Source organism: Schistocerca gregaria, chromosome 2 (assembly GCF_023897955.1).
Source record: "Schistocerca gregaria isolate iqSchGreg1 chromosome 2, iqSchGreg1.2, whole genome shotgun sequence".
Lineage (NCBI taxonomy): Eukaryota > Metazoa > Arthropoda > Insecta > Orthoptera > Acrididae > Schistocerca > Schistocerca gregaria.
Genome location: NC_064921.1, coordinates 600,185,137 through 600,210,641, shown reverse-complemented (window position 1 = coordinate 600,210,641; position 25,505 = coordinate 600,185,137). Strand labels below are relative to the sequence as shown.

At 39.3% G+C, this 25,505-nt stretch overlaps 1 protein-coding gene across 2 annotated transcripts in view; it reads left to right on the top strand.

The window, feature by feature from the left end:
* Positions 1-25,505, top strand: part of LOC126334541 (nuclear pore complex protein Nup85) — a 124,846-nt gene that overhangs the window by 46,943 nt on the left and 52,398 nt on the right. The window contains exons 4-7 of one of the 2 annotated variants that reach the window (XM_049996905.1): positions 4,123-4,277; positions 14,672-14,931; positions 20,378-20,500; positions 20,612-20,827. In XM_049996905.1, coding sequence (XP_049852862.1) covers positions 4,123-4,277; positions 14,672-14,931; positions 20,378-20,500; positions 20,612-20,827 — 754 coding nt within the window. The remainder of the gene's footprint in view (positions 1-4,122; positions 4,278-14,671; positions 14,932-20,377; positions 20,501-20,611; positions 20,828-25,505) is intronic. The other variant, XM_049996906.1, reaches the window with a different exon arrangement.

The window sequence follows — 25,505 nt, the reverse complement described above, 5'->3', positions numbered from 1 at the left end:
GATATTCATACCTCATAAATTGGTAAGAGATGGAACGGATCCCCCGTGGTACACAAAAAAGGTCCGAACGCTGTTGCAGAGGCAACGGAAAAAACATGCGAAGTTCAGAAGAACGCGAAATCCTGAAGATGGGCTAAAATTTACAGACGCGCGAAATTTGGCACGTACTTCGATGCGAGATGCCTTTAATAGGTTCCACAACGAAACATTGTCTCGAAATTTGGTAGAAAATCCGAAGAAATTCTGGTCGTATGTAAAGTACACAAGCGGCAAGACGCAGTCAATACCTTCGCTGCGCAGTGCCGATGGTACTGTTATCGACGACTGTGCCGCTAAAGCGGAGTTATTGAACGCAGTTTTCCGAAATTCCTTCACCAGGGAAGACGAATGGAATATTCCAGAATTTGAAACACGAACATCTGCTAGCATGAGTTTCTTAGAAGTAGATACCTTAGGGGTTGCGAAGCAACTCAAATCGCTTGATACGGGCAAGTCTTCAGGTCCAGATTGTATACCGATTAGGTTCCTTTCAGATTACGCTGATACTATAGCTCCCTACTTAGCACTCATATACAACCGCTCGCTCACCGATAGATCTGTACCTACAGATTGGAAAATTGCGCAGGTCGCACCAGTGTTCAAGAAGGGTAGTAGGAGTAATCCATTTAACTACAGACCTATATCATTGACGTCGGTTTGCAGTAGGGTTTTGGAGCATATACTGTATTCAAACATTATGAATCACCTCGAAGGGAACGATCTATTGACACGTAATCAGCATGGCTTCAGAAAACATCGCTCTTGTGCAACGCAGCTAGCTCTTTATTCGCACGAAGTAACGGCCGCTATCGACAGGGGATCTCAAGTTGATTCCGTATTTCTAGATTTCCGGAAAGCTTTTGACACCGTTCCTCACAAGCGACTTCTAATCAAGCTGCGGAGCTATGGGGTATCGTCTCAGTTGTGCGACTGGATTCGTGATTTCCTGTCAGGAAGGTCGCAGTTCGTAGTAATAGACGGCAAATCATCAAGTAAAACTGAAGTGATATCAGGTGTTCCCCAGGGAAGCGTCCTGGGACCTCTACTGTTCCTGATCTATATAAATGACCTGGGTGACAATCTGAGCAGTTCTCTTAGGTTGTTCGCAGATGATGCTGTAATTTACCGTCTAGTAAGGTCATCCGAAGACCAGTATCAGCTGCAAAGCGATTTAGAAAAGATTGCTGTATGGTGTGTTAGGTGGCAGTTGACGCTAAATAACGAAAAGTGTGAGATGATCCACATGAGTTCGAAAAGAAATCCGTTGGAATTCGATTACTCGATAAATAGTACAATTCTCAAGGCTGTCAATTCAACTAAGTACCTGGGTGTTAAAATTACGAACAACTTCAGTTGGAAGGACCACATAGATAATATTGTCGGGAAGGCGAGCCAAAGGTTGCGTTTCATTGGCAGGACACTTAGAAGATGCAACAAGTCCACTAAAGAGACAGCTTACACTACACTCGTTCGTCCTCTGTTAGAATATTGCTGCGCGGTGTGGGATCCTTACCAGGTGGGATTGACGGAGGACATCGAGAGGGTGCAAAGAAGGGCAGCTCGTTTTGTATTATCGCGTTATAGGGGAGAGAGTGTGGCAGATATGATACACGAGTTGGGATGGAAGTCATTACAGCATAGACGTTTTTCGTCGCGGCGAGAGCTTTTTACGAAATTTCAGTCACCAACTTTCTCTTCCGAATGCGAAAATATTTTGTTGAGCCCAACCTACATAGGTAGGAATGATCATCAAAATAAAATAAGAGAAATCAGAGCTCGAACAGAAAGGTTTAGGTGTTCGTTTTTCCCGCTCGCTGTTCGGGAGTGGAATAGTAGAGAGAGAGTATGATTGTGGTTCGATGAACCCTCTGCCAAGCACTTAAATGTGAATTGCAGAGTAGTCATGTAGATGTAGATGTAGATCGTGCAGCCCGCTTCCAGTGGTGTCGCGACAGGCGTGAATGGAGGGACGAATGGAGACGTGTCGTCTTCAGCGATGAGAGTCGCTTCTGCCTTGGTGCCAATGATGGCCGTATGCGTGTTTGGCGCCGTGCAGGTGAGCGCCACAATCAGGACTGCATACGACCGAGGCACACAGGGCCAACACCCGGCATCATGGTGTGGGGAGCGATCTCCTACACTGGCCGTACACCTCTGGTGATCGTCGAGGGGACACTGAATAGTGCACGGTACATCCAAACCGTCATCGAACCCATCGTTCTACCATTCCTAGACCGGCAAGAGAACTTGCTGTTCCAACAGCACAATGCACGTCCTCATGTATCCCGTGCCACCCAACGTGCTCTAGAAGGTGCAAGTCAACTACCCTGGCCAGCAAGATCTCCGGATCTGTCCCCCATTGAGCATGTTTGGGACTGGATGAAGCGTTGTCTCACGCGGTCTGCACGTCCAGCACAAACGCTGGTCCAACTGAGGCGCCAGGTGGAAATGGCATGGCAAGCCGTTCCACAGGACTACAACCAGCATCTCTACGATCGTCTCCATGGAAGAATAGCAGCCTGTATTGCTGCGAAAGGTGGATATACATTGTACTATTGCCGACATTGTGTATGCTCTGTTGCCTGTGTCTATGTGCCTGTGGTTCTGTCAGTGTGATCATGTGATGTATCTGACCCCAGGAATGTGTCAATAAAGTTTCCCCTTCCTGGGACAATGAATTCACGGTGTTCTTATTTCAATTTCCAGGAGTGTATTTTTCTGTCAGTAACATTTCAACAACCAGGGAGTTCAGTTTGCGTGAAGAATATATGCTACAGAAAAAGCAATATATGATCATACGAAGTCTGTTCTGGTAGACATCAACAAGAAACATTAAAGTACAGCATATTGTGTGACATTGGTGTGGCTTGAGATGTCGAATCATAAGATTTTACTTGGAAAACTAAAATTTTATGGCCTTACAGACATATCCATGGTATGGATTGATTCAAAATTCAATAACAATTAGAAGGTAGCATTAATAAGTGGTACCAAAGGAATAAAACTTAGTTCTGAGTAAGGAAAGTTAAATATTGTGCCTAGCAAGGTTCAGTACATGACTGACTCCTGTTCTTAACCTACACAAATGATTTACTAGTGGCATTGGAGAACTCCTCAAAAACAGTGATGTTTGCTGCTGACCAAAGTACACTGGAGAAGGGTCCAAACACATCAACAGCTTGCACAGCCAAGAGGATGCTGATACACCCTGTACATGGCAACAGCATAACTATTTCTTACAAAAACTCATAAGCAATTTGAGACAAATAAAATGGCTTGACAGGTGCCAGAAGTAGGAATCAATGTACATTCACTAAATTAAACTGTCTGATATTCCGAGACATGTAATGGTCTGAGGTGCCACCAGTGGGCAGATACATTAACCTGTCCACTTCTACAAGCTTTGCACTTAGGATTACCATTTGCAGATTGACACAGTTAGAGATATTTCTAAATTACTTTTGCTTGGTACTATCCTATCATATAATCTGCTGTGGCAATGCAGCTATGATCAAAAAAGTATTTGTATTGCAGACATATACTGTAGTAATATTAGATGAAGTTGCTAGCTGGAGATCTATAATTATCAGAATATTCTACCAGTCGTTGGACTTGGGATTTTACACTCACAGGCTTCCTAATCATAATTGTGGTTAATAGTAAGAATGAAATTAGGATGAACTGTGTAGTTTACGACAACAGTACTACAGGTAAAAGTAATGTTCTTTTAAACTTTTGTCCCTGTCTAGTGTTCAGAATGTAGTTTTATATTAGGGTGCAAATATCTTTAATGGGGTGATGCCAGATGCAAGATAGGAAGTCAGAAATTGCCAGCTGTTTAAAACCAAGGTAAAAGAGTGCTTTTTAAGCAACTTCTTATATAATTTACATAATATTTGTGCTTTTGGATGTGAATTCCTGTTAACACTAATGTTGTTATTAAACTTGCTTCGGCCCTTTCCAATATATTGATAGCTGATAGTTTGAGATGAAATTGCTGAAGTTACATAGAAAAGTAACTACTTTTCTTTACATATAATATGTGACTGCATTAATCCTGATGAAATGTACTTTAATTTACAGATCTATTATCCGAGCATGTCTTGAGGATCTCCAAACTGAAGCATCCATTGTTACTGACGAAGAAAAGGATGTCTGCCTGCATTTGGTTACTATTTTCTACAACATTGAATTTTTGTGGCATTTAAGTGAGATTTTGTTCATAGATATTATACCAGGTACAAAACTCATTCACAGAATTTTTACAGTTGTCAGTTTGTGCTTTGTACTTATTTTTGAACCATATTTTATCATGAGATTTCATTTAAATTACAAACAAGTTATGCTGACTATTTGTTTGATAGTTATAGTTCTAATCTTTGTGAATTTATAACAATGTCTTGACAACAATTATCAGCCACTATTGTTTTCAGCCTACACATCTCATAAGTTACACGTTTTTATTGTGTGTGTGAGGGGGGGGGGGGGGGGGGGGAGAGTGAGGATAAACATCAATTTTAAAAGCCGCAATGAAAAGTCATGCATGTCTTTTAGGCATATTACTTATACACCATGAAACGTGTGATTTTAAACACAGAAGTAGCAAGCAAAGTGAACACAGTTTCTGCAGCACGTAAAATAATGTGTAGAGGGGAAGGAAATAAATGAAAAGTGTAACCTGCAAAAAGTAACGTATCATATTCTATATTTTTGTTGGATGAACATGAATGTTTCCATTAAAGATACAGAGTAAATTAATGTAAGATAAAGGCACAGTTTTTCATTTCTGAACATTTAAAACCATCTTCACTCTTTGCACTACTCTAAAATGTTATAAAGATCTACATTGTCTGAAAAAGTCTGAATTTGCTGTTAATATAGTCTGCCAGATTGTTAATAAGCAACCTGAACAACAAAGATCCTAACACACTCCTTGGGGCACAGCTGAAGTTACTTTTTGTCTTTCAGTGACTCCAACCAAGATAACATGCTGCATTCTTCCTACCAATAAATCATTGCTGCATTCACAGATATCCTCTGGTATCTCATACAGTCATACTTCTGATAATAAGTGGAGGTGTGGCACTGAGTTAAATGCTTTTCAAAAGTCTCATCTCCTCGAGTGCATTATGTATGGCTTGCAAGAGAAAAATGAATCTTAGATTCCATACGAAAGATAGGTTTGGAAGCCACCTTATTGATGTGGAGGTGGTAATCCTGTTAGAGATAGCTCATTATTTATGAAGTTACAGCATGCTGCAAGTGAAACATAGGTCCACAAATTGTTTCATAAAAGTAATAAATGGCTGTAACTCCATCATAAGCTTCATTAAAAAGAATCTTTATTTCTTAATGGTGGCTAGTTTCAGGTTCATGTCCTTTTTCAAAGCATCCATATCACAAGAGTGGTAATACTGGCAAAGACGGTGTACAAAAATTGCCCCTGCAGTGATGATCAGAATGACACTACGGCTGACTCAACAGTGTTAACTAGTCCACACAGGACAGATAGTGAAGATGCCTTCAAGATCTCTAGTGCAATCAAAATGTTTTTTCCTTCTCTGGATTGATCAAAATATGACTTCGGAGCACAGACAACATATATCAATTGCACTAATGTGTCACAATCTCCAGTTAGTCGAACTTTGTTTCCTTGTTGATTGTCTAAATTAGTTTAATTTCAGATATTTATATGCAGGAAATAAAGGTGCAGTATTTCAAATTCTCTCTGATAAAATGTTTCATCTGGGTGCAGTTCACTATGAAATAACGTCTATTAGATAATTACGCATTTTTACATTTTGAGGCAGAAGTCACATTTATCACAAAATGTAAATTTTTTTCTGGCTATATATAATAAGAAGAAACGCGAGGAATGCATGGATTAAAGAAAGGGACAATATGACATTGAAGGAAAGTTATGATAAACTCTGCCAAGAAATGCAAAGAACCCTAAGACAAGAGAAAAGGGAATACTACAACAATATGATCCGAGAAGCAGAGTATGATTTCCAGCATCACAGGACAAGGCAGATGTATGAAAATATAAAAAAATCCCTTGGTAAATTCAGTAAAAGGGAACAGTTTACAAAGGATCAGCATGGGAAAATATTGACCAACAAAAGTTACATACAAAACAGATGGGAGACACACTTTCCACAGCTCCTCGATTGCAATGACCCACACTCTTACTTTATATTTGAAGAACCTGATACAGCTACTATCCCACCAGTAAATGAAATACAGCAAGAAATAAAAAAATTAAAGAATAACAAGGCTTGTGGCGAGGACAAGATATACTCTAATCTGAGTTATTAAAGAATGGAGGCCACAACTGGAATTAGAAATACAGGTGTTAATAGAAACAATTTGGGAGACGGAAACCATTCCTGCAGATTGGAAAACTGCAGCTGTGTGCCCCACATTTAAGAAGAATGACCCACTAGTTTGTGATAACTACAGAGGAATTGCCTTACTGGATGTCACCTACAAAATCTTATCAAGCTGCTTATTAAACAGGCATATACCAATAACAGAAGGACTGATTGGGGACTACCAATGAGGTTTCTGCAGAAACAGATCCACATTAGATCACTTATTCACCCTAAGACAAGTAACTGAGAAGGCATGAGAATTCAATGTAGATGTCCACATATTATTCGTAGATTTTAAAAAGGCCTATGATAGCATACACTGACACACTCCTAAATATAATGAAAGAATTTAAAATATCATCAAAATTAATCAGATTAGTTAAATTGTGTATCGATGAAACTTTGTCTCATAAAGACACCGGTAGGAGAAGCTGAAGATTTTAAGGTGTACACTGGACTGAGACAAGGGGATGCCATTTCACCTATTTTATTTAACCTTGTCCTAGAGAAGATTGATAGAGAATTTTCTAAAACCAGTCCACAAGGGATCCAGCTACAAGATGTGAACATTACAAGACTTGCCTATGCAGATGATGTAGCACTAATAAGTAGTTCCAAAAGAGAATTAATCAGAATGATGCAAAATTACTACAAAATTGCTGAGAAAATAGGATTACATGTTAATGAAGAAAAGACAGAATACCTGCCCATAAGTAAGAGAACCAGAAAAGATGCACCTCTGACTGTAGATGGATTTAATTTCAAGACTGTTGACCACTTAAAGTACCTAGGAAGTATTTTTAGTAATAACAACAGAACAGATATAGAAATAGATGCCTGTTTATCAACAGCAAACAAGACACTTTTTAGTTTCATCAAAATTCTAAGAAAAAGATCACTTAGTAGTAACTTCAAAATCTGCTTATATCAGTCGACCATTATACCTGTGATGTTATATGTATGTGAAACATTAATATTTAGAAAGAAAGATGAAGAAAAACCGTTAATATTCGAAAGAAAAGTACTAAGGAAAATTTTTCAGCCTGTATACGACGAAAATAACATGGAATAGAGAATAAGAAGAAATGAAGAATTAAGAGGGCTGTCCAAACATCGTCGAAGTGCTCAAGATGAGAAGGTTGAATTGGGCAGGCCATATAGCAAGGATGTCAGAGAATAGACCATCTAGAATGGCATTCAACAGAACAATAGAAGGAACGAGAAGAAGAGGGAGACCCAGAATCATATGGCGGGATAACATTCGGGAGGACACAATGAGGATGAACAGCAGCAGCAACTGGACAGACAGCGCATTGGACAGGCAGAAGTGGAAGAGGCTCATAGAGCAGACGTATGGTCGATAAGGCCCTTGCCACACGTAAAGTTAAAATAAAGTATATATAATACATACTATATTAACTGAAAATTATAAATATCAGTTTACTACAATATATGTTGTGTACAACACTAATAACTTCCAAAATATCTAAAAAAAAGTTTGTTCATAAAATAGAAAGAAACTTCCACATGAGAAAAATATATTAAAAACAAAGATTCCAAGCAGGAAAGCGCCGGTAGACAGGCACAATAAAATAACACACAAACACACACACAAAACCTCGAGCTTTCGCAACTGGCGGTTGCTTCGCCAGGAAAGAGGGAAAGAGAAGGAAAGATGAAAGGATGTGGGTTTTAAGGGAGAGGGTAAGGAGTCATTCCAATCCCGGGAGCGGAAAGACTTACCTTAGGGGGAAAAAGGATAGGCGCGCGCTCGCGCACACACACACACACACACACACACACACACACACACACACACACACACACACACACACACACCCCCTTTCATCTTTCCTTCTCCCTTCCCTCTTTCCTGACGAAACAACCGCCGGTTGTGAAAGCTCGAAATTTTGTGTGTGTTTGTGTGTTATTTTATTGTGCCTGTCTACCGGCGCTTTCCCGCTTGGAAGTCTTGGAATCTTTGTTTTTAATATAAAAAGTTTGTTCATGTAGAGATATACCAAAAAATTCTGGAATACATCTTTTCTCGAGCAACTAAACAATGAAATCAGTGTGCATGCGTGCGTGTGCACATGTATTTCGCATTGATACAAAAGTTTCATAAAAGTGCAAATTAAGCGATACAGTCAGTGCAACAATATTCAACTATTATCTTCCTGATAGCAATCACTTCCTGTCAGCTACATTATCTGATGGCTGCTTCCTAAAATATGGCCTTTGATTCATATGTACTCCCAAGTAAAATGCAAGAGATCTGTGCCCTTCCTGTTTTTGGGACAACTGTGAGGGCTGTGAAAAGAAAGAAGGAGAGAGGAAAAAAAAAAAGGTTTCAGCTGCCTTCACACAATCAATCTGCCCTGCAGTCATCCATTACAAACATTATTATGAACTCTCCTAGCACCATGGTGCATATAGAATGCACTGGAGTGGAACCTAAATGAATGTTTTCTTCACCAAGGAATGCAGGATTTGTCTGACATCTGATGATTGCCATAAGCATGCAGAGGTGGACAGGTACTAGTTCATATCGTAGACATGTATTTCTGTGGATTCAGCTGCAGGTTGGGTGAGTTAGGATTTGTGCCAGCATCCCTGAATGGATGTCGGTCATCTCTGTGCCGTCGGAGAATTAGAGGGTTATGCAGTAACGGGAAAGAATTTTCCATTTTAATTTGCTATACTACAGTCAATATTTCAGTGACAGGTTTGTATTTCAAGATGATGATACGCATGCACATTGGGCTCAAATTTTGAACACTTTCCATCTGGTGGCAGGAGGAATGTCCTACAGTGTCTTCCGACAGGTAACTGATTGTGATTGCTTTGGGATTAGTGAAACTTGGCAGTATACCATAGCAAGAATCATCTTTACGCATTGCATCATTTCAGGAGGGCCCCTGTCAAAATGAGATTGAACAGGAGTGTCTTTGTTAATTCATGGACAGCACATCTTCGAGAATCCGAGATTCATAGTTATGTAAAAATGTTCGCCATTGAGCATAATGCCTTTTTTCCCACTCTAAAGCTGTTTTTGTAGTTTCATATGATAATGGAAAGCCCTAGTTGAATGTAAATCATTTAAAGAGTAAAGGTAAACAACTCACAAAATATAGAGGCTATTTAATGAGCTGTCATCTTTACTCCTTTAATTATTTCTCTACCTTCAAAAGACTTATTCTTTTGTTCCCAGCTGCCCATGAATCTAAGGTCACACACATTCACAGTTACGTAGAGGTTGCGAAAAATATTTTTGAGCAATTTATATCATTGTCATTAATGTGAGAGGCAGTGAACAAATAGTGCTCAGGCATGACTGAATAGGTACCACATCATTAAAGCCCTCATAGAACCAAAGATGGTAGTTAGTGGCAACACATTGTGTTCAAACTAACAATTTGGTGTTGTAATGTCTGCAACTGTCAGTTACTATAGAATAGTATTATTTTCAGTCCCAGACATATCATTTTACAGCTATTAGTAGTTTCTCTATTAAAATTGTCATCAGATACTGAGTACTATTGTTTCTTTACCCATTATGACTAATGGACATGCAACCACAGAATTTAATTTGTCTTCATTCATCTCTGAATGGTAATCTGTACTGCCTCTTTGCCCAATAAAATTAAGCTACCCTTTTGCACAAACCTATCTTTGTCTTTGATGAACAGCATTACAAGGATGAGTCAAATATAAATGGGAATTTTGTTCCCGAGTATCAACAGTTGGTAGGACCAGACCCACACTTCTAGTGTTAGGCATGGGGAGAGTCGATCGTGACATACTTCAAACAGCTTCATCAGTAACACGAACAATGTTGAAGAAATGGGTGCACATCTCCACTGTGCAATGCATAATTTAAAATTTCTTGCTTGTGAAGGAGTTCAAGCAATGGAAATTTCACAGAGAGAGACTGCACAGTTGGGTGATTATTGTGTTTATCTGACATAAAAGTTCACGGAAGGACAAGATCATCAGCATCCTTAGACTAGCATTACGTATGAAAACATTTGTGTGGTTCGAGGCATTCTTGAAGGTAATCTTTGGGGGAGAGTGTCAGAAATCGAGGAACAGGTCAGAATAAGTGATAGCTGTCAAGTGATCACCACAAATGGCCTACAGTTCTGTAAATTGAGTTGCAGATGGGTCCCTTGCCGTTTGACTGAAAATCAGAAGTTGAAGCATTAGAAGGTCTGTCAGAATCTTACAGCAAGCATTTTTTAGTCAGATTGTCACCTGTGATGAAACGTCATTCAACCAAATCCAAACAAGCCAGGAGAGGAGGGAGCCCCGTTGTAAGCAAAGATTCAACTGTCAGCAGGCAAGCTTCATTCAACTCTCCCCCCCCCCCCCCCCCTCTCCTCCTCCCTTTCCCTCGCCCCTCTGAGCATCAAGGCATTTTGTTCATTGATTTTTTGCAAGAGTAACATACAGTCAGTGCTGCATACTACTGCAAACTATTGTAGATGAGGGTTTACACATCATCCCAAAAGACAAGACCAGCCAATTTGACGGGTAATTTTCCTTCGACAATGCCAGGCCACCTTCTGCGCTGCTCTGACGATTTCCAAGCTACGGGAAATGCACTGGACTGATTTTAATCGTCCTCCTCAGAGCCGAGATCTGTCGCCCTTTGATTTTCAATTATTTGGACTGCTTAAAGAAACTATAAGAGGGCGTCAATTGGAAGATGATGATGGCATGGAGAAGTTTGTGCTCAGTTGGCACCTGACACAGCCACCTTCATTCTACGATGCTGCAATACAAAACCTTCCTTCTCACTGTGAAAAATGTACTTCTAAAGTGGGAAACTGTGTTGCAAAATACATTCTGTAAATGAAATCCCATTTGTATTTGATTCACTCTTGTATATTTCTCTTTCTGGAACATTTGAACACTTTATCAGTGATGATCATATCTGTTTCTTGATACACAAGACATTTTCTGTTCCTTCCATCCAAATGGTGGAAAGATATGCACCACACGAAGCCATTGTATTAAATAGTTGATCCGATATTTCATAAGTCTCTAGATTTCCTACAAGAACTCAATGCTTTCCTAGTATGGAGTTATTTTCTATCAGCACAGGCTCTTTATTGAACTTTTCTCTATCTGAATCTCAGTTTCTGAATAACATGTCAAAAAGTTGACTTATTTAGCTCATGGAAGCCTTCTATTTTATTTGTAAATTTTGTCAGTGTGCCTGCTGCTTAAGACTCCTATTGTGAACTCGTGTTAAAAACTTCTATTGCCTGCAAGAGCTCATTTGTGGTGGTGCAAACCTTAAAGGTTCTTGACATTCTCCTGAAATTTGTCTCACCATACATTCTCTGATGTATGGACTTTAAGCATTTCTCTTTACTGGCTGTGATATCGAACTCCATGTCCTATTCTTTCATAGCCTTAAAATAAGAATGCCCGCAAATCACAATGGACATCTCATAACCTCTAATTTTTCATGTATCTCAAAACTGCAAGGCAACAAACTGTCACAATTGTCTTACCTGAGCACATAAGAATTAATGATAGCATGTTTCATATTTACCTGAAAAGACACTCTGACATAAACATATGAGCAATTAGAGGCACATTGCAGCACAGATGCCAAACAGCATGGCAGCCATGTGCATGTGGTGCTCAAGGGTGCAAAAGAAAAACAGTGAATGCATGATGTTAATGCTCTATGTAGCATTATGTACATAAAAACAGAACTGTGATAATCTGTAAATCATCTTTATTGTCACAGAATAATTATTCAGAAAGCAACTAAAATCAGCCAATAATGAGTGAAGGGTTATTTCTTTAAACTGTGTACAGGAAATAATTTATAATACAGCCTCGACATCCGTTGCTCTTCCAAGTTGACAGTTCTCAAACAGTTCCCAAAAATACATGAGTACATTGCGTCATTCCATCCAGAGTATAATACATACTAAATGAAAGAAATACTCTATATTACCAGATCTTGGATCAGTCAACATTACAGTATAGTGTCAAATGTTTTCCAAAAACCTTGGAAGATTGAATTTACCCATTTGCTTATGTTTTCGATCTCAAAACACTGTGCTTAACTTTTACAGAAAAATCCAAGGCCTCAGAGAAGTTTCAGTCCTATCCAAAAACCTCACCACTGGCACTGCACACAAATTTAAACATACGAGACTAGTAAAAGATCTACTCTTCTCCACCCAATTCCTACAATGGAAACCCTTCTTTGCCACCAATCCCTACAAGCAAAGCCAACATAATCCCAACATTGAATTGAACCCCGCCTCTTCCAGTTCATACACCATCCAGCCATGATCCTCCTCTCTCCCACCTAATCATCCCTTGTCACCTTCCAAGAATTCCTTACTTACAGTTTGGCCTCACCATCCTCCCCAAAGTCTCTTCCCTAGACCTAGTCTGCAAACAGGTTTCTAGTGACTTGTGACATATTTACCCCCCCCCCCCCGCCCCCCTCTCTGTCCAACCCACAAGAACCACTACAAAGAAGTGGCCTCTTCATCACCCAGTACTATGCTGGACTGGAAAAATTGATCCATGTTCTTTGCCCAAGCTGTGATAGTCCACCACTATGCCTTAAATGAAAGACATCACACCCAGGATCCTCCTCCCCCCCCCCCCCCCACTTCCCCCTAAAGTGATGATCCATGCCCACCCAACCTATTAAACATCCTAGTCCATCCCTATGCCACTCCCAACCTCAACCCTTTGCCATACGTATCATATCCCTGTGGAAGACCCAAGTGCGAGACCTGCCCAGGTTTGAGGCATGCACAGTCACAGGCTTATCCTACCCCATCAGAGGCCAGGCCACGTGTGAAATCAGCCGTGCCATATACCAGCTCTGTTCAGTCATTGCACTGCCTTTTATATTGGTGTGACTACCAACCAGCTGCTCACCAGGTTCAAAATAGTTCAAATGGCTCTGAGCACTATGCGACTTAAATTCTGAGGTAATCAGTCACCTAGAACTTAGAACTAATTAAACCTAACTAACCTAAGGACATCACGCACATCCATGCCCGAGGCAGGATTCGAACCTGCGACCATAGCGGACGCTCGGCTCCAGACTGTAGTGCCTAGAACTGCACGGCCACTCCGACCGGCTGCTCACCAGGGAGAATCCTCCAAACTGTGATCAAGAGCAAAGGTGACTATCCTGTGGCATAATGTGCAGGTGAACATAACATGCTGGATTTAAAAAGCTTTTCCATAGTCCAGCCCATCTGGACCTTCCCCTCCACTACCAACTTTCTGAACTGTGCAAATGGAAGTTACCGTTACAACATATTCTCTTTCCCAATGCACCCATCAGTGTTTTCCCCTCGCTGCTCTTCTTCTTTTCCACAAACCCCCCCACCTTCCTCAATAGCCTCCTGCTGCTGTACTCGTCAGCCTTGTCCTGACACTTTCTAGTCCCTGCATGCTCCGTCAAACATTTTTCCTCCGCCCATACTGTGCTCTCCCACCACACTCAAGATTGCTGCTTTTGTTTAATGTAACGGTTGCAATCTGACCGGAGGTAGCGGTGTGTGTGTGTGTGTGTGTGTGTGTGTGTGTGTGTGTGTGTGTGTGTGTGTGTGTGTTGACAGAGAAGCCTTACTTTTCAAAAATGCCTCATAAAATTTAATTTTTTGGTTTTTCTGTATGTTGCATTTGATTTCCACACCAAGGTGATCGGGGTAGGATTGGGCAGTGTGTTTTGATCCATTCATAGTCTTATCATTGGAACTTCACAGTTTTTACTAAAAGAGTTTTTGTGAAAATCTGCCCAGGAAAGGTTTTTTTAGTTGTCACAAAGACAACAATTCCCAGATAAATGGCAGACTTTAATAGGTAGGTATTTATGAAAAGGAAACATTCTTATAATTTATTATCAAATATGTACAAAAAATGTTTTAAAAAGGGTGCTAATAGCATTTCTGTTGACCACTGTAAATAAATACACATGCCCCATCTCCCCCCCCCCCCCCCTTCTTAGTTTGTCAGTTTTAACACCATCCCTGTCATTATTTTTTATTTTTCTAACATCAGTAACCTAACAGTTAATAATAGTGAGAGCAATGCAAAACTATCTACATTAACACAAGCATATAAGGTGTAAGTTTAGGCATGGACTATTTTATAGGGAATCTGTATTCGAAATGTGTGATTGTATCTTGTAAAGCATACGTTAATATTAACATGTGTCTCTCTTGCTTTAAAAAAAATTACGTATTTCCTTACCCTTAAAGGCGATGCTGTGCTGCCCCATCTGCTAGAATGGGTGCGTTTCCATTACTTTCACTATGAGCGGCAAGCTGCAGCGATGATCACTAGCAGTGATCGTAGCAGCCCAGCAGAAACACAGGCAAAATACTGGGAAACCTTGACGGGCCTTGTGCTGCAAGGTCGCACTGATGCGGCTCGTGCTGTGCTGAAGCTTCACTCAGCTGCCAATGGAGACGCCATTTGTGCAGCAGATGCATTATTCCAAGCGATGCCAGTGTACTCAGTGAGTAATAGTGTCCACCATTTCCATGTAGAATTGAAAACTGTCAGTCTTTTTGCCCTCTTGTCTGATTATCTGTGCTATTTTTGTGAAACTGCTGTGACCTTGAATTCAATTCAATAGTACAGGAGGTATTATTTGCACATTTCCTAGTGGCGAGCAGTGAATATTTTAATGTACTGTGGATATAATAAATTAAGGAAAACCACATACTGTGAAAACTCAGGGAAGTATAAATCAGTTAATGTGAAAGTTAGGTGTGCACTGTTTTGAAACTTCATGGCAGATGTAGACTGTGTACTGGACCAGGACTCGAAAATCTTAACTTGGCCTTTTCCTGGTCCTGTTACATACGTAGGAAAGCTTCTGTAAATGATGGAAAGTAGAAGAGAGATATTGGCATAAGTAGAGCTGTGAAGGAAAGACAAAAGTCATACCTGGATATCCCGCAAAGGCAAAATTCTTGTTTCTGGCCCCAGTCCAGCACATGCTTTTAATTTACAATGAAATTTATATATTGTTGTTCCCTGTGCATAGTCATCTTCATATTTGAGAGCAGAATGTAAATTGATGTTGTCGGAGTGACGGAAGACACTTCCTACAAACTCTGTGAGAACAACCTGCAGATAGGAAGAAGCTCAAAGACAGAAGTGTCAGTTAGATATTCATCCTTCTTTTATTCCTAGGCTGTGGTGAAAATTTCTAACAGTAGCTTCAGCATGCAAAATTTTTAACCAGGGCAGCTGTGATCAGTGTGTTCATAAGATAACTTCAGGTGTGACATGAGGAATCATAGGGGGCATGTGACCTTTGTGTAAACCTGAATCTTTTTCCACTGCTTCAATAATTCTTCACTTCCCTGTTCAGAATTGATTTATTGGCGTAATTTGGGCTCTGACCATCATAAGCAATATCAAAAATAAGACATTCTTCGCTCTGAGTACTCTGTGTGAAGACTTTATTACTTTATTCTTACTCTGTATGGAGACAATTATTTTTGATATTTCTGCTGATGGGCAGAGCCCAAAATGGGTCCAAAATATCACTTTTAAACAACAAAGAGAACAATAATTTTAGTAAGCTGTTCAGCAATGGAAAAAGATTAGTTTTCATAGCATAGAACCACTACCCCTTAACAACAAAGGTGTTAGCTTGCAGCACATCTAGAAGGCTTATGAAAGTGGTATGTATGGTTCATCATGCATAACAAAAGTGGGATGTTTTTACTAAAATAGACAAAATAATGTGTTAACATGGGCAGTTCTTCGAAATCACTTCAGAGCTCTGTTTTACTACAATATCAATACACATATACATGTTCATGTAGTAACAGCATTATTCTATTTACTGATGTTGTTCCAGTATAGAAATGCTTTAGGTTATTTTCCTGTGTTTAAAATATGCCTCAGATTGTTGTTATTCTGATTGATTGTACCATTTAAATAACATTTATGGTCAATATTCTCACAAAATGTGTTATTTTTATGTAGATAAAGCTTAAAAATCATTACATATCAAGATTTGGTCACATGATCAAAAACATTCTGTCACTGGCTGATGTCATAGCCTAGGAGTAAAGATGATGCTACACATGTTACAGCAGTCTTGGTCAAAGTCACGAAGTTTTTATGTAGTTTCTCTGCAAACAGTTTCTGTTTAGTGATGGAAAATGCAACTACAATTTTTAAGTAACAATAGAAAGGAATTTTGTAAATGATTATAGTGGACACCTAGTGAAAGTTGATGCATTAATGCTCTACTCATTTAGAACGGCGATATGTGCAACAACATTCTTTTCCCTGCTCCCTGTAACATCCTTAAACTCGCTCAAAACTAATTCTTAGGTTTAAATGTAGATAACATACATTGAATACCTAGCAAACAAACTGAGCAGCTTTGCATTTCCGATGCAGATATTATCAACTACAACTGACATGGACAAGCAAAAAGTAGCACATACAAGCTACTTTGAATCCAATCATAGATATGGTATTGTTTTTGGGGTAACTCAACAAATGTGTGGGTACTAAAAATACAGAGAAAAAATCATTTGAAATATGTGCACTGCAAATCGCAAAGAAACAAGTCAATCATCAGTTAGAACACTTAAAATATTAACTCTGCCATCCTTAGACATATGAGATTATTATGTTTTTGTACACCAGACATGAATTATTTGAGGGAGACCATAATGTCCATTCACACGATACTACAAACAAAGAAAATTTTGTGCTCCCCACCCATAGCCTCAGACTGTAGGCCCAGGGACCTCAGTACATGGGAATGAAAATTTGTAATAAATTGAAAGGGAACAAGTTGGTGCAGATGTATTTAGCTTCACTTAAAAGAAAGCTATTTGAGGTACTGAAACTGAAGTGTTATTACTCAGTGAATGAATTCATGCAGGACAAACTGGAAATTTGAGCTGGGTACATTGTGTTACATATTCCAAGAAATATCCTTAGTGTTGTTATTTATTATAGTGCTATTATTTATTAATGTAAAAATCATTGAAACTGTATTATAAATTTTTGACATGTTTCCTGTACGCAAACCAAATGGATTACAAATGTACGTCATGAGCTGAGGAATTGTAGAACATTTGTAAATGAGACTGTATATTGTAACTAGATTGTCAACAGTGTCAAGACCATGAGTAGTGACCAAAAGCACAATAAAATTATTCTTGGCAAACCTTAGTGCTGATTTCATTTCTGGAAGACACTTGGCAGAGACAGTGGACCAAAATGGCACTCAGCAGCGCAATGGATAGCACAGTTGGACTGAAAGTAAAGAGGTCATGTGTTTAGTCACTGAAGGGTCATATAGTTTTAAAAGTTTTACTTGAAATACGAGAATGGCATTAGCAAGAACTGATTGTAGTAATTGTTTGTTGATAACAGTTCACTTTTTTGGGAAGCACTGCTAGTAGTGGAGGTATCACCATGCTGCCACAGTACAATGAGGTGTAGCACGAAGAGGTTTTCTACTTGGAGAGATATAAAGCATGTATAACATGTAGGCAATGTAAATGTAAGTGCTGTGATGTTTGTGAGTATAAATTAAATTGAGTTTCGAAAGCAGACTTAATTCATCTTTATGTAAGATGATGAAACTTAAAAAGTTTATGCGTTAAGGATCCTAGCCGGACAGTAGGAAGATAAAAAGAACATTGTTTCTAATAAAGTAAAAAGTGTGTGGCCACATTCACTAGAAACATCTTTTTTGAACGCAATGTGTGTGAACAGTTATTGCAAGTGTAAGCTCATTTAAACAGCAAGGAAGAAACAGGAACATTCTGTTTCTGATCAGTGTGGTTAAGTTTTGCAATTGTGATTTGGTTTTAATATGAGAGGGCTGTCAAGTCATTTTACAAATAAATTAAAATATACTTTCAGATTGGATTCAAAACAGCGAGCTATGAACATCTTCTTCTACAATTCAACAGTGTACAGCTCTAATAAATAAGCTACCAAGCACTTTTGATAGATTTGGCCAAAATGGCAATTTTCACTGGAACTTTAATTATGTTGCACGATGCTGTCCTCCCTTGTATCAGTGGGAGAGCATATCTTGGAGGTAAATTAATCTCAACTTGTGCAGTGACGTGCAATTTGCCGGCACAGTGCACCCACATTTTATGCATCTTGTCGTTTTCCAAAACATAAATTTCAAAACAAAACATCACTGTCAATGAGCTTTATGACAGTAGGAGCAGCGAACTAGGCAGTGAGGTCACAGGCACTGTGTAACTCGAATGAAGCTCTTTAGCGGGCTTTCAGATTATTCGAATTTCATTACTGTTTTTATAAAATAGTACTGAAATTCAGGAGGAAAAAAGAATTTTAGAAGTGTAAAGTGATGTAATTAATCTTTTAAGACAATTTCCAGAAAACAGTCAAATAGTGTATTGTATGTGATTTAAATCAGTCTCTTTCTCTAAATTCATAAGCTTCAGGGCAGTACTTTGACATACTTTGGCGTGTGCCTCTGGCTGATACACACACTGCCTTGTTAACCAAATACCTTAAAGAGCAAACTGACAAAGACAGATGAATGATGTGTGCAGGGTGGCAGTATTCCACATGGAACTGTGAATGGGTGGGCTTACATAGATGAAATTCAATATGCTTTATGTGCACATTTATGTTTATTCAAGTGGCACATATTTCACCTTATGCTCAACAGCACATAATTTGTCTTCTGGATTAATTTCTACAACAGCAGTCATTACGCTGTGTTAAGTGATAAGCTTTGTCCCACAGCCTGAATTCCATAGAGCATGTGTTGAATGCTCTCAAAGCTATATGTAGTCCTCTTCCCAAAACCATTACATTGCTGAGACCAGCTTTTCAAAAATAATGGCATTACATGTTGTGTTGAGATCATACATTTGATTTTCATAATATTAAAAATAATTTGTGATAAGAATAGTTTAAATTCAATATTGTAGTTAATGCACCCTTGAAAACTTCCAGTTGTGTAGGCACTAGTTAAGATTGTAAGAAGGTGAATGTCAGTCACCATTATTGCACAGTTGAACCTAGTTTCACTCGAAGTTTACTGGGAAGTGATGCTGAAATGTGTTTTTGTCCAATACATTTGTCGACTATAAAGTTTCATGGTCTCGCCAAGTATTGCGGGAGTAAAATGTGAGAATCTTACACACAGAAAAGGTGTCATATTTGGGAATAAACAGCCAGATATTTGTGACAAGTAAGAATATAAATGTCATTGCTGCACATTTCACTCACAGAAATTTAATCTTTCACTTTTTAATCAGATTGAAGTCATAAAATGAAACAAACTCACTCCTGAGAGAGAGAGAGAGAGAGAGAGAGAGAGAGAGAGAGAGAGAGAGAATTCTTCTATTGTGGAACATACTTCTATTACTTTAGTCAGAAAGTCTCAGAATCTGTTATAAATGTGAAGGTGTACATGAAAATATTTTAATAGAGCAGGACATGGACCTATTTCTTCTGCTTTGTAACTCCACATCCTAACCAGTACACCATGGTGATCACACACAAGTTTTCAACTGATGTTTAATTATGGCAAACTGTACCAAGAGTAACTTGTTTGTGAAAAATCGTCAGTGCACCATTGCCTTGAAATGGCATACTATCATAACATGTAAGTTGTTATGCAAACAACAAAAATAACATGAAATCCAGTATGGCATTTAAAAGTTCATTTCTCAACTGCTATGGAGTTTTACAGAAGACACGTCATTGTGGTTTCACTTTACAGTAAAATTCCAGTGACACTAGCTTCTCCCTTATTTCATTCATAATAATGAGCACTGAAAAAATTAATGCATATTAAGGATATTCTTGTGCACATATACATTAGCCATAGATGAGAATAAATAAATGTAGAAAAGCTGGGGAGCAAGGGGAACGGGCGAGAGGAAACTGACTTGACAGAAATTTCTCCACTATTGTTACAGGCTTATGGTGGGCTATCTGTAACAGAATTTAATATGACATGGAAATTCTGGCAAAATGAACTGAAATCCAAAATTGAGTCGGGAATATTTGCTTCTAAACCAGAACTGGAACTTCTAATGCAGGTACAAAACTGTGTAGTATATTTGCCATATTGTGTGTTTCAGACTTCATGAATTAGGCATGTGATACAGTTAAGTAACTATTTCCTGTAATTAATATATTACTTTTTGTAGGTGATGGCTGGGGAACCAGATGCTTTTGCAAAAGTACGGTCACAGTGTGGTACCTGGTATCAGTATATGGTTGCCTGGTTGCTGTATACAGAACCTACTGTAAAAACATTTGATCTTTCTTTCCATGCTTCAAAATGTATGACAGCATTTGGTCAGTCAGAACTCAGAGAAGTTGATCTGGTGCTTCTCGCTATTTTGGAATGTAATGTGAACCAAGTAGGTACATACAAGTGCCCTATGATGCTGTGCATTACATATAGTTAATATATGCATTTGGTTGTTGTTTCTTTTCAGCACCTCTTTATTGTTGTTTATATTTCTAGTTTATATATTTTATGTTGCAGTCCAACATATCTATTGTCAACATTTAGTGGATGATTACTCTTGACTACTTCAAAATTTACAATATAATGAAAAGGATAGTTGCTGCTCAATGTATAGTGGAGATGCTGATTTGCAGATAGGCACAAGAAAAAGACACTCAGAACATGAGCTTATGGCCAACAAGGCCTTCATTGACCTTTTCTGATTAAGGCCTTGTTGGTCGAAAACTCACGTTCTGAGTCTTTTTGTTGTGCTATCTTCAATTCAGCATTCTATCCTGGATTTTCCAATATCTGATTTTTCCTATTTCATATGTTGGATGAAATGAAAATAATATTCAGGTGGGTAGTCCATGTCTTGATCATTATGAGTCCTCTTTAATAGCCATATAGCTGACAAGAACATATTGCTTAAACATGAGTTGAGAATAGTTTCTTGAAATCTTGATGTCACAGACCCAGTGGGTATATCAAATGGGTTATTCGATCTCAATTCACGTAGGCCTCCCTGCTTGACTATCTTGGATTTTGTTGAAATTTTCTCTGAACCTTCATACGTCACCAACAAACATTGATAAAGCTTAAGATTTGTTAAAGCCATACTGGCTGAGATATAGTCACTTCTTTGTACCCATGTGCAACTTTGTGCAGAGCAAGCATGGATTTCTAGTGACTTTGAGCTGTTATATCTCAGGCAATTTGATTATCCAACATGGGCTACAGTACTAAATAATTTGCTCCAAAGTTTGGCATGAAAAAAATGTAAACTTCAAATTTTTATGTCTCAGAGTAAATGCATGCTGAACATGAAACATATCTCAGTAGCTCAACTTTTTCAGTTCTCATGTGATAATAATGAAAAGAATTTTTTATTTGGCTAGATAATTGTAGGCAGAATACATGAAAAAATAGAAACTTGAAAAATTTCGAGGTTTGGTTCTTATATCTCGTGTATTAAAGGTATGACAGACGTGAAACTTGGCATATAGTGAGGGTGGTTTGAAAAGTTCTCAGAACAGAAGAGAAAACAAGTACTTACATTACTGAAAATTTCTATTTTTCAATGTAGTCTCCATGTAGACTAGTGCACTTGACCCAACTATGTTCCAGTGCCATCATCCCATCTCGAAAATGAGTTTCCTCCAGGCCTGCAAAATAGTTGTCAACTTCAGCTATCAATTCTTTGTTTGAGGTGAAACTTCGTTCAAGCAAATTTTTCAGTTTTGGAAAGAGATGGAAGTCTGACGGAGCGATATCAGGTGGATAAGGCAGGTGTAACAATAATTTATACCTTAGTTCTTGTAATTTTGGCATGGCGATGGCACATGCATGTGGGCACGGATTGTCTTGATGGAAAATGACTTTCTTCCTTGCTAAGCCTGGCCTTTTCTCACATATCTTTTGTTGCAATTTGTCCAGTAATTGTTTGCCCAGTGGCGAGATAATCTACAGACTGACTCCCCTTCACATCCGAGAACACTGATGTTGTGATCTTTCCCGCTGAAGGAATTGTCTTTGCTTTCTGTGGTGGCGGAGAATCAGCATGTTTCCACTGCTTTGACTGTTGTTTCGTCTCTGGGGTATAGTAGGGCACCCAAGTTTCATCTGTGGTCACAAACCAGTGCAAAAAAATCGCCCTTGTTTCTCCTAAAACGAGCCAAAAATTATTCCAATATGTCCATTCTCATGTGTTTTTGATCCGACATCAAGAGTCACAGCACCCATTTTACAGATAATTTTTTTCATTTCTAATTCTTCAGTTAAAGTGTGTTATAACCTTTCAGATGACATCTGGAAAGAGTGAGCAATTTATCACACATTCAATCAGCTATCCTCCATGACCATTTTGTGCACTTTTGCAATGATTTCTGGAGAAGTGACACATCTTGGCCGACCACTGTGCAGATCATCTAAGCTCTCCTGACCAAATTTAAATTCATTTGTCCATTTGGCAACAGTTGAATATGAAGGAGCAGAGTTCCCCAGTGTATTCTGGAAATTGGCATGAATACCCTTTGCTTTCATACCTTTTTTTATGGAGTACTTAATCACATCTCGAACTCCCCCCTCCCGATCTTTGCAGATCAATACATGGGAAAAACAATAGAGCCATGTAACCACCAGAGCTCTGTTCGAAAAGCACTTGTAACCTCCCCCTCACTTACCGATCTTAATGACAGTGAAAAATTAAACCGCGTGTACCTAATGGAAATTTGGGAAAAGCAATCATCACCGAAGTTAATCTGTCGGTAAAGAGGGAGGAAAGGGTTACATCTGAATGAAAGGAAAAATGCAAATGAATTGGTGGAAATCAATTACGAGAAAAGGGTAAAATTAATAAAGAAAGTAAATGTGCGGTCGTCACGTTAACAATTAATTGGCGTTAATTAGATATTTGAGATTTGGGGAAAATTACGGTCACCAGTCCTATGGACCCATATAATTAGCACTAAAAGCGTGGCAACTGAAGGTTGACACGTGTTGTGTGAAAACTGAAACTTTGTCAGAAGTAGTAAATTTCGCTGCACTCTGACTTAATTTAGCAAAATAATTAATAAAACCAGAAAATTGAAAGTTAATTTAGTGACTGAAATTAATAGTGAGATTTGTTTCTGAAGCACTACGAAATTCAGTCACATAAGGTTAGTCTCGGGCTACCTCAACAATCATTTCAAAAGCTATTTGACTCTATGCAATTTAGAAATAAGAGATTTAACTTTGAACTTGAATTAACAATAGTAACATTTAGCACGTACCAAGCTGAGCTGCAGTCACAGGTAAGCTAAAATATGCTAACAAATCTCGCACTCTTAATTTGTGCCTGTCTAATCTAAATATTGTAGCCAGCTATGAATACCTTAACTGAGCTTTGAAATTAAAGCAGTGAAATGGAATGATATTACTTTAATGCTGGCGTCTGAATTTCAACGATACTCGAAAACGATGTCGGAAAAGGAAGGGACCCTGCTTGGTAATGCAATTGGGCCAATGAGCAACAAAGGTTCATGCCAAGTTGCTGTAATTTTGTGATGCCATACAGTTCTAAAACTTTACGTGCTTCCAATCTTCCTTGTTGGTTGATTGAAGGTTTGAAGTCGTCGGCCGAGGAGGTGGCGACAGTCACTCATTATCGGCCGTCGCTGTTGCAGAAGCTGGATGTTGGCACTCCTTCTTCTCGACACTGTCACCAGGCGAAACGGGCTCTTGATGTGCACCAGCTAATGCTTCCCGTCCGCGACACTGTGCTAGAAACTATCATGGCAAGTCGAGCGCAATTACATGCTGTCAAACTCCGAAAGCACGGCAACTCGCGAGAGCGCTCCGTACAGCCGAGTTCACACTACCACACAACCTATCGACGTTATCGTTCGTTAGCATAATTATCCCTAGGCCAGACCCAGCGTAAAAATACAAATAATATTTACAAAACAAACCAGTGTGTATATATATAAACATTCCACATGGGAAAAATATATTAAAAACAAAGATTCCATGACTTACCAAGCGGGAAGGCGCCGGTACACAGGCACAATAAAATAACACACAAACACACACACAAAATTTTGAGCTTTCGCAACTGGCGGTTGCTTAGTCAGGAAAGAGGGAAGGAGACGGAAAGATGAAAGGATGTGGGTTTTAAGGGAGAGGGTAAGAAGTCATTCCAATCCTGGGAGCGGAAAGACTTACCTTAGGGGGAAAAAAGCATAGGTACACACACACACACACACACACACACACCCATACATATACACACACAAGCAGACATATTTAAAGGCAAAGAGTTTGTTTGGGCAGAGATAAAATTTGGCATCCCCCATATTCTCAACTGTTTGTATCATACTTCTCTGACAACTTGGGAGTCTCTAATATAGCACTAAAACATATCTCTATGCACACAAACTATATGATCTTTACCTTTAAATATGTCTGCTTGTGTCTGTATATGGGTGAGTGCGTGTGTGCGTGCGTGCGAGTGTATACGTATCCTTTTTTCCCCCTAAGGTAAGTCTTTCCGCTCCTGGGATTGGAATGGCTCCTTACCCTCGCCCTTAAAACCCACATCTTTTCGTCTTTCCCTCTCCTTCCCTCTTTCCTGACGAAGCGACCGCTGGTTGCGAAAGCTTGAAATTTTGTGTGTGTGTTTGTGTGTTTTTTTATTGTGCCTGTCTACCGGCGCTTTCCCACTTGGTAAGTCATGGATTCTTTGGCCACTACATCTTCTCTGCTTTGGGAGGTCGCGACGTCCCAATGGCATGGCGATGACGTTGCCCAGAGAGGAACTCTGAATTTTTGCCAAAGAGCAGGGGTGGGCAGCTGGTATGGTGTTGGCTGCCCAGACTGGGCAGACAGGGGGGGCAGTCATTGGTTCATGACCTGGTGCCGGCTGAGTTGTGGCGACAGCTCCAGCTAACACAGACTGGTCATCACGTATGCCCATCTGGTCGAACAGTGATGAGCTGGTTCGGCCTTGGTTGTATGCTACTTCCCCCTTTCTAATTCCACGGTAACAGTGAGTCTGGAGTGTGTCAATGTCTGGAAAGTGTTGTATAACCGGCATTAGGTTGGCCAGG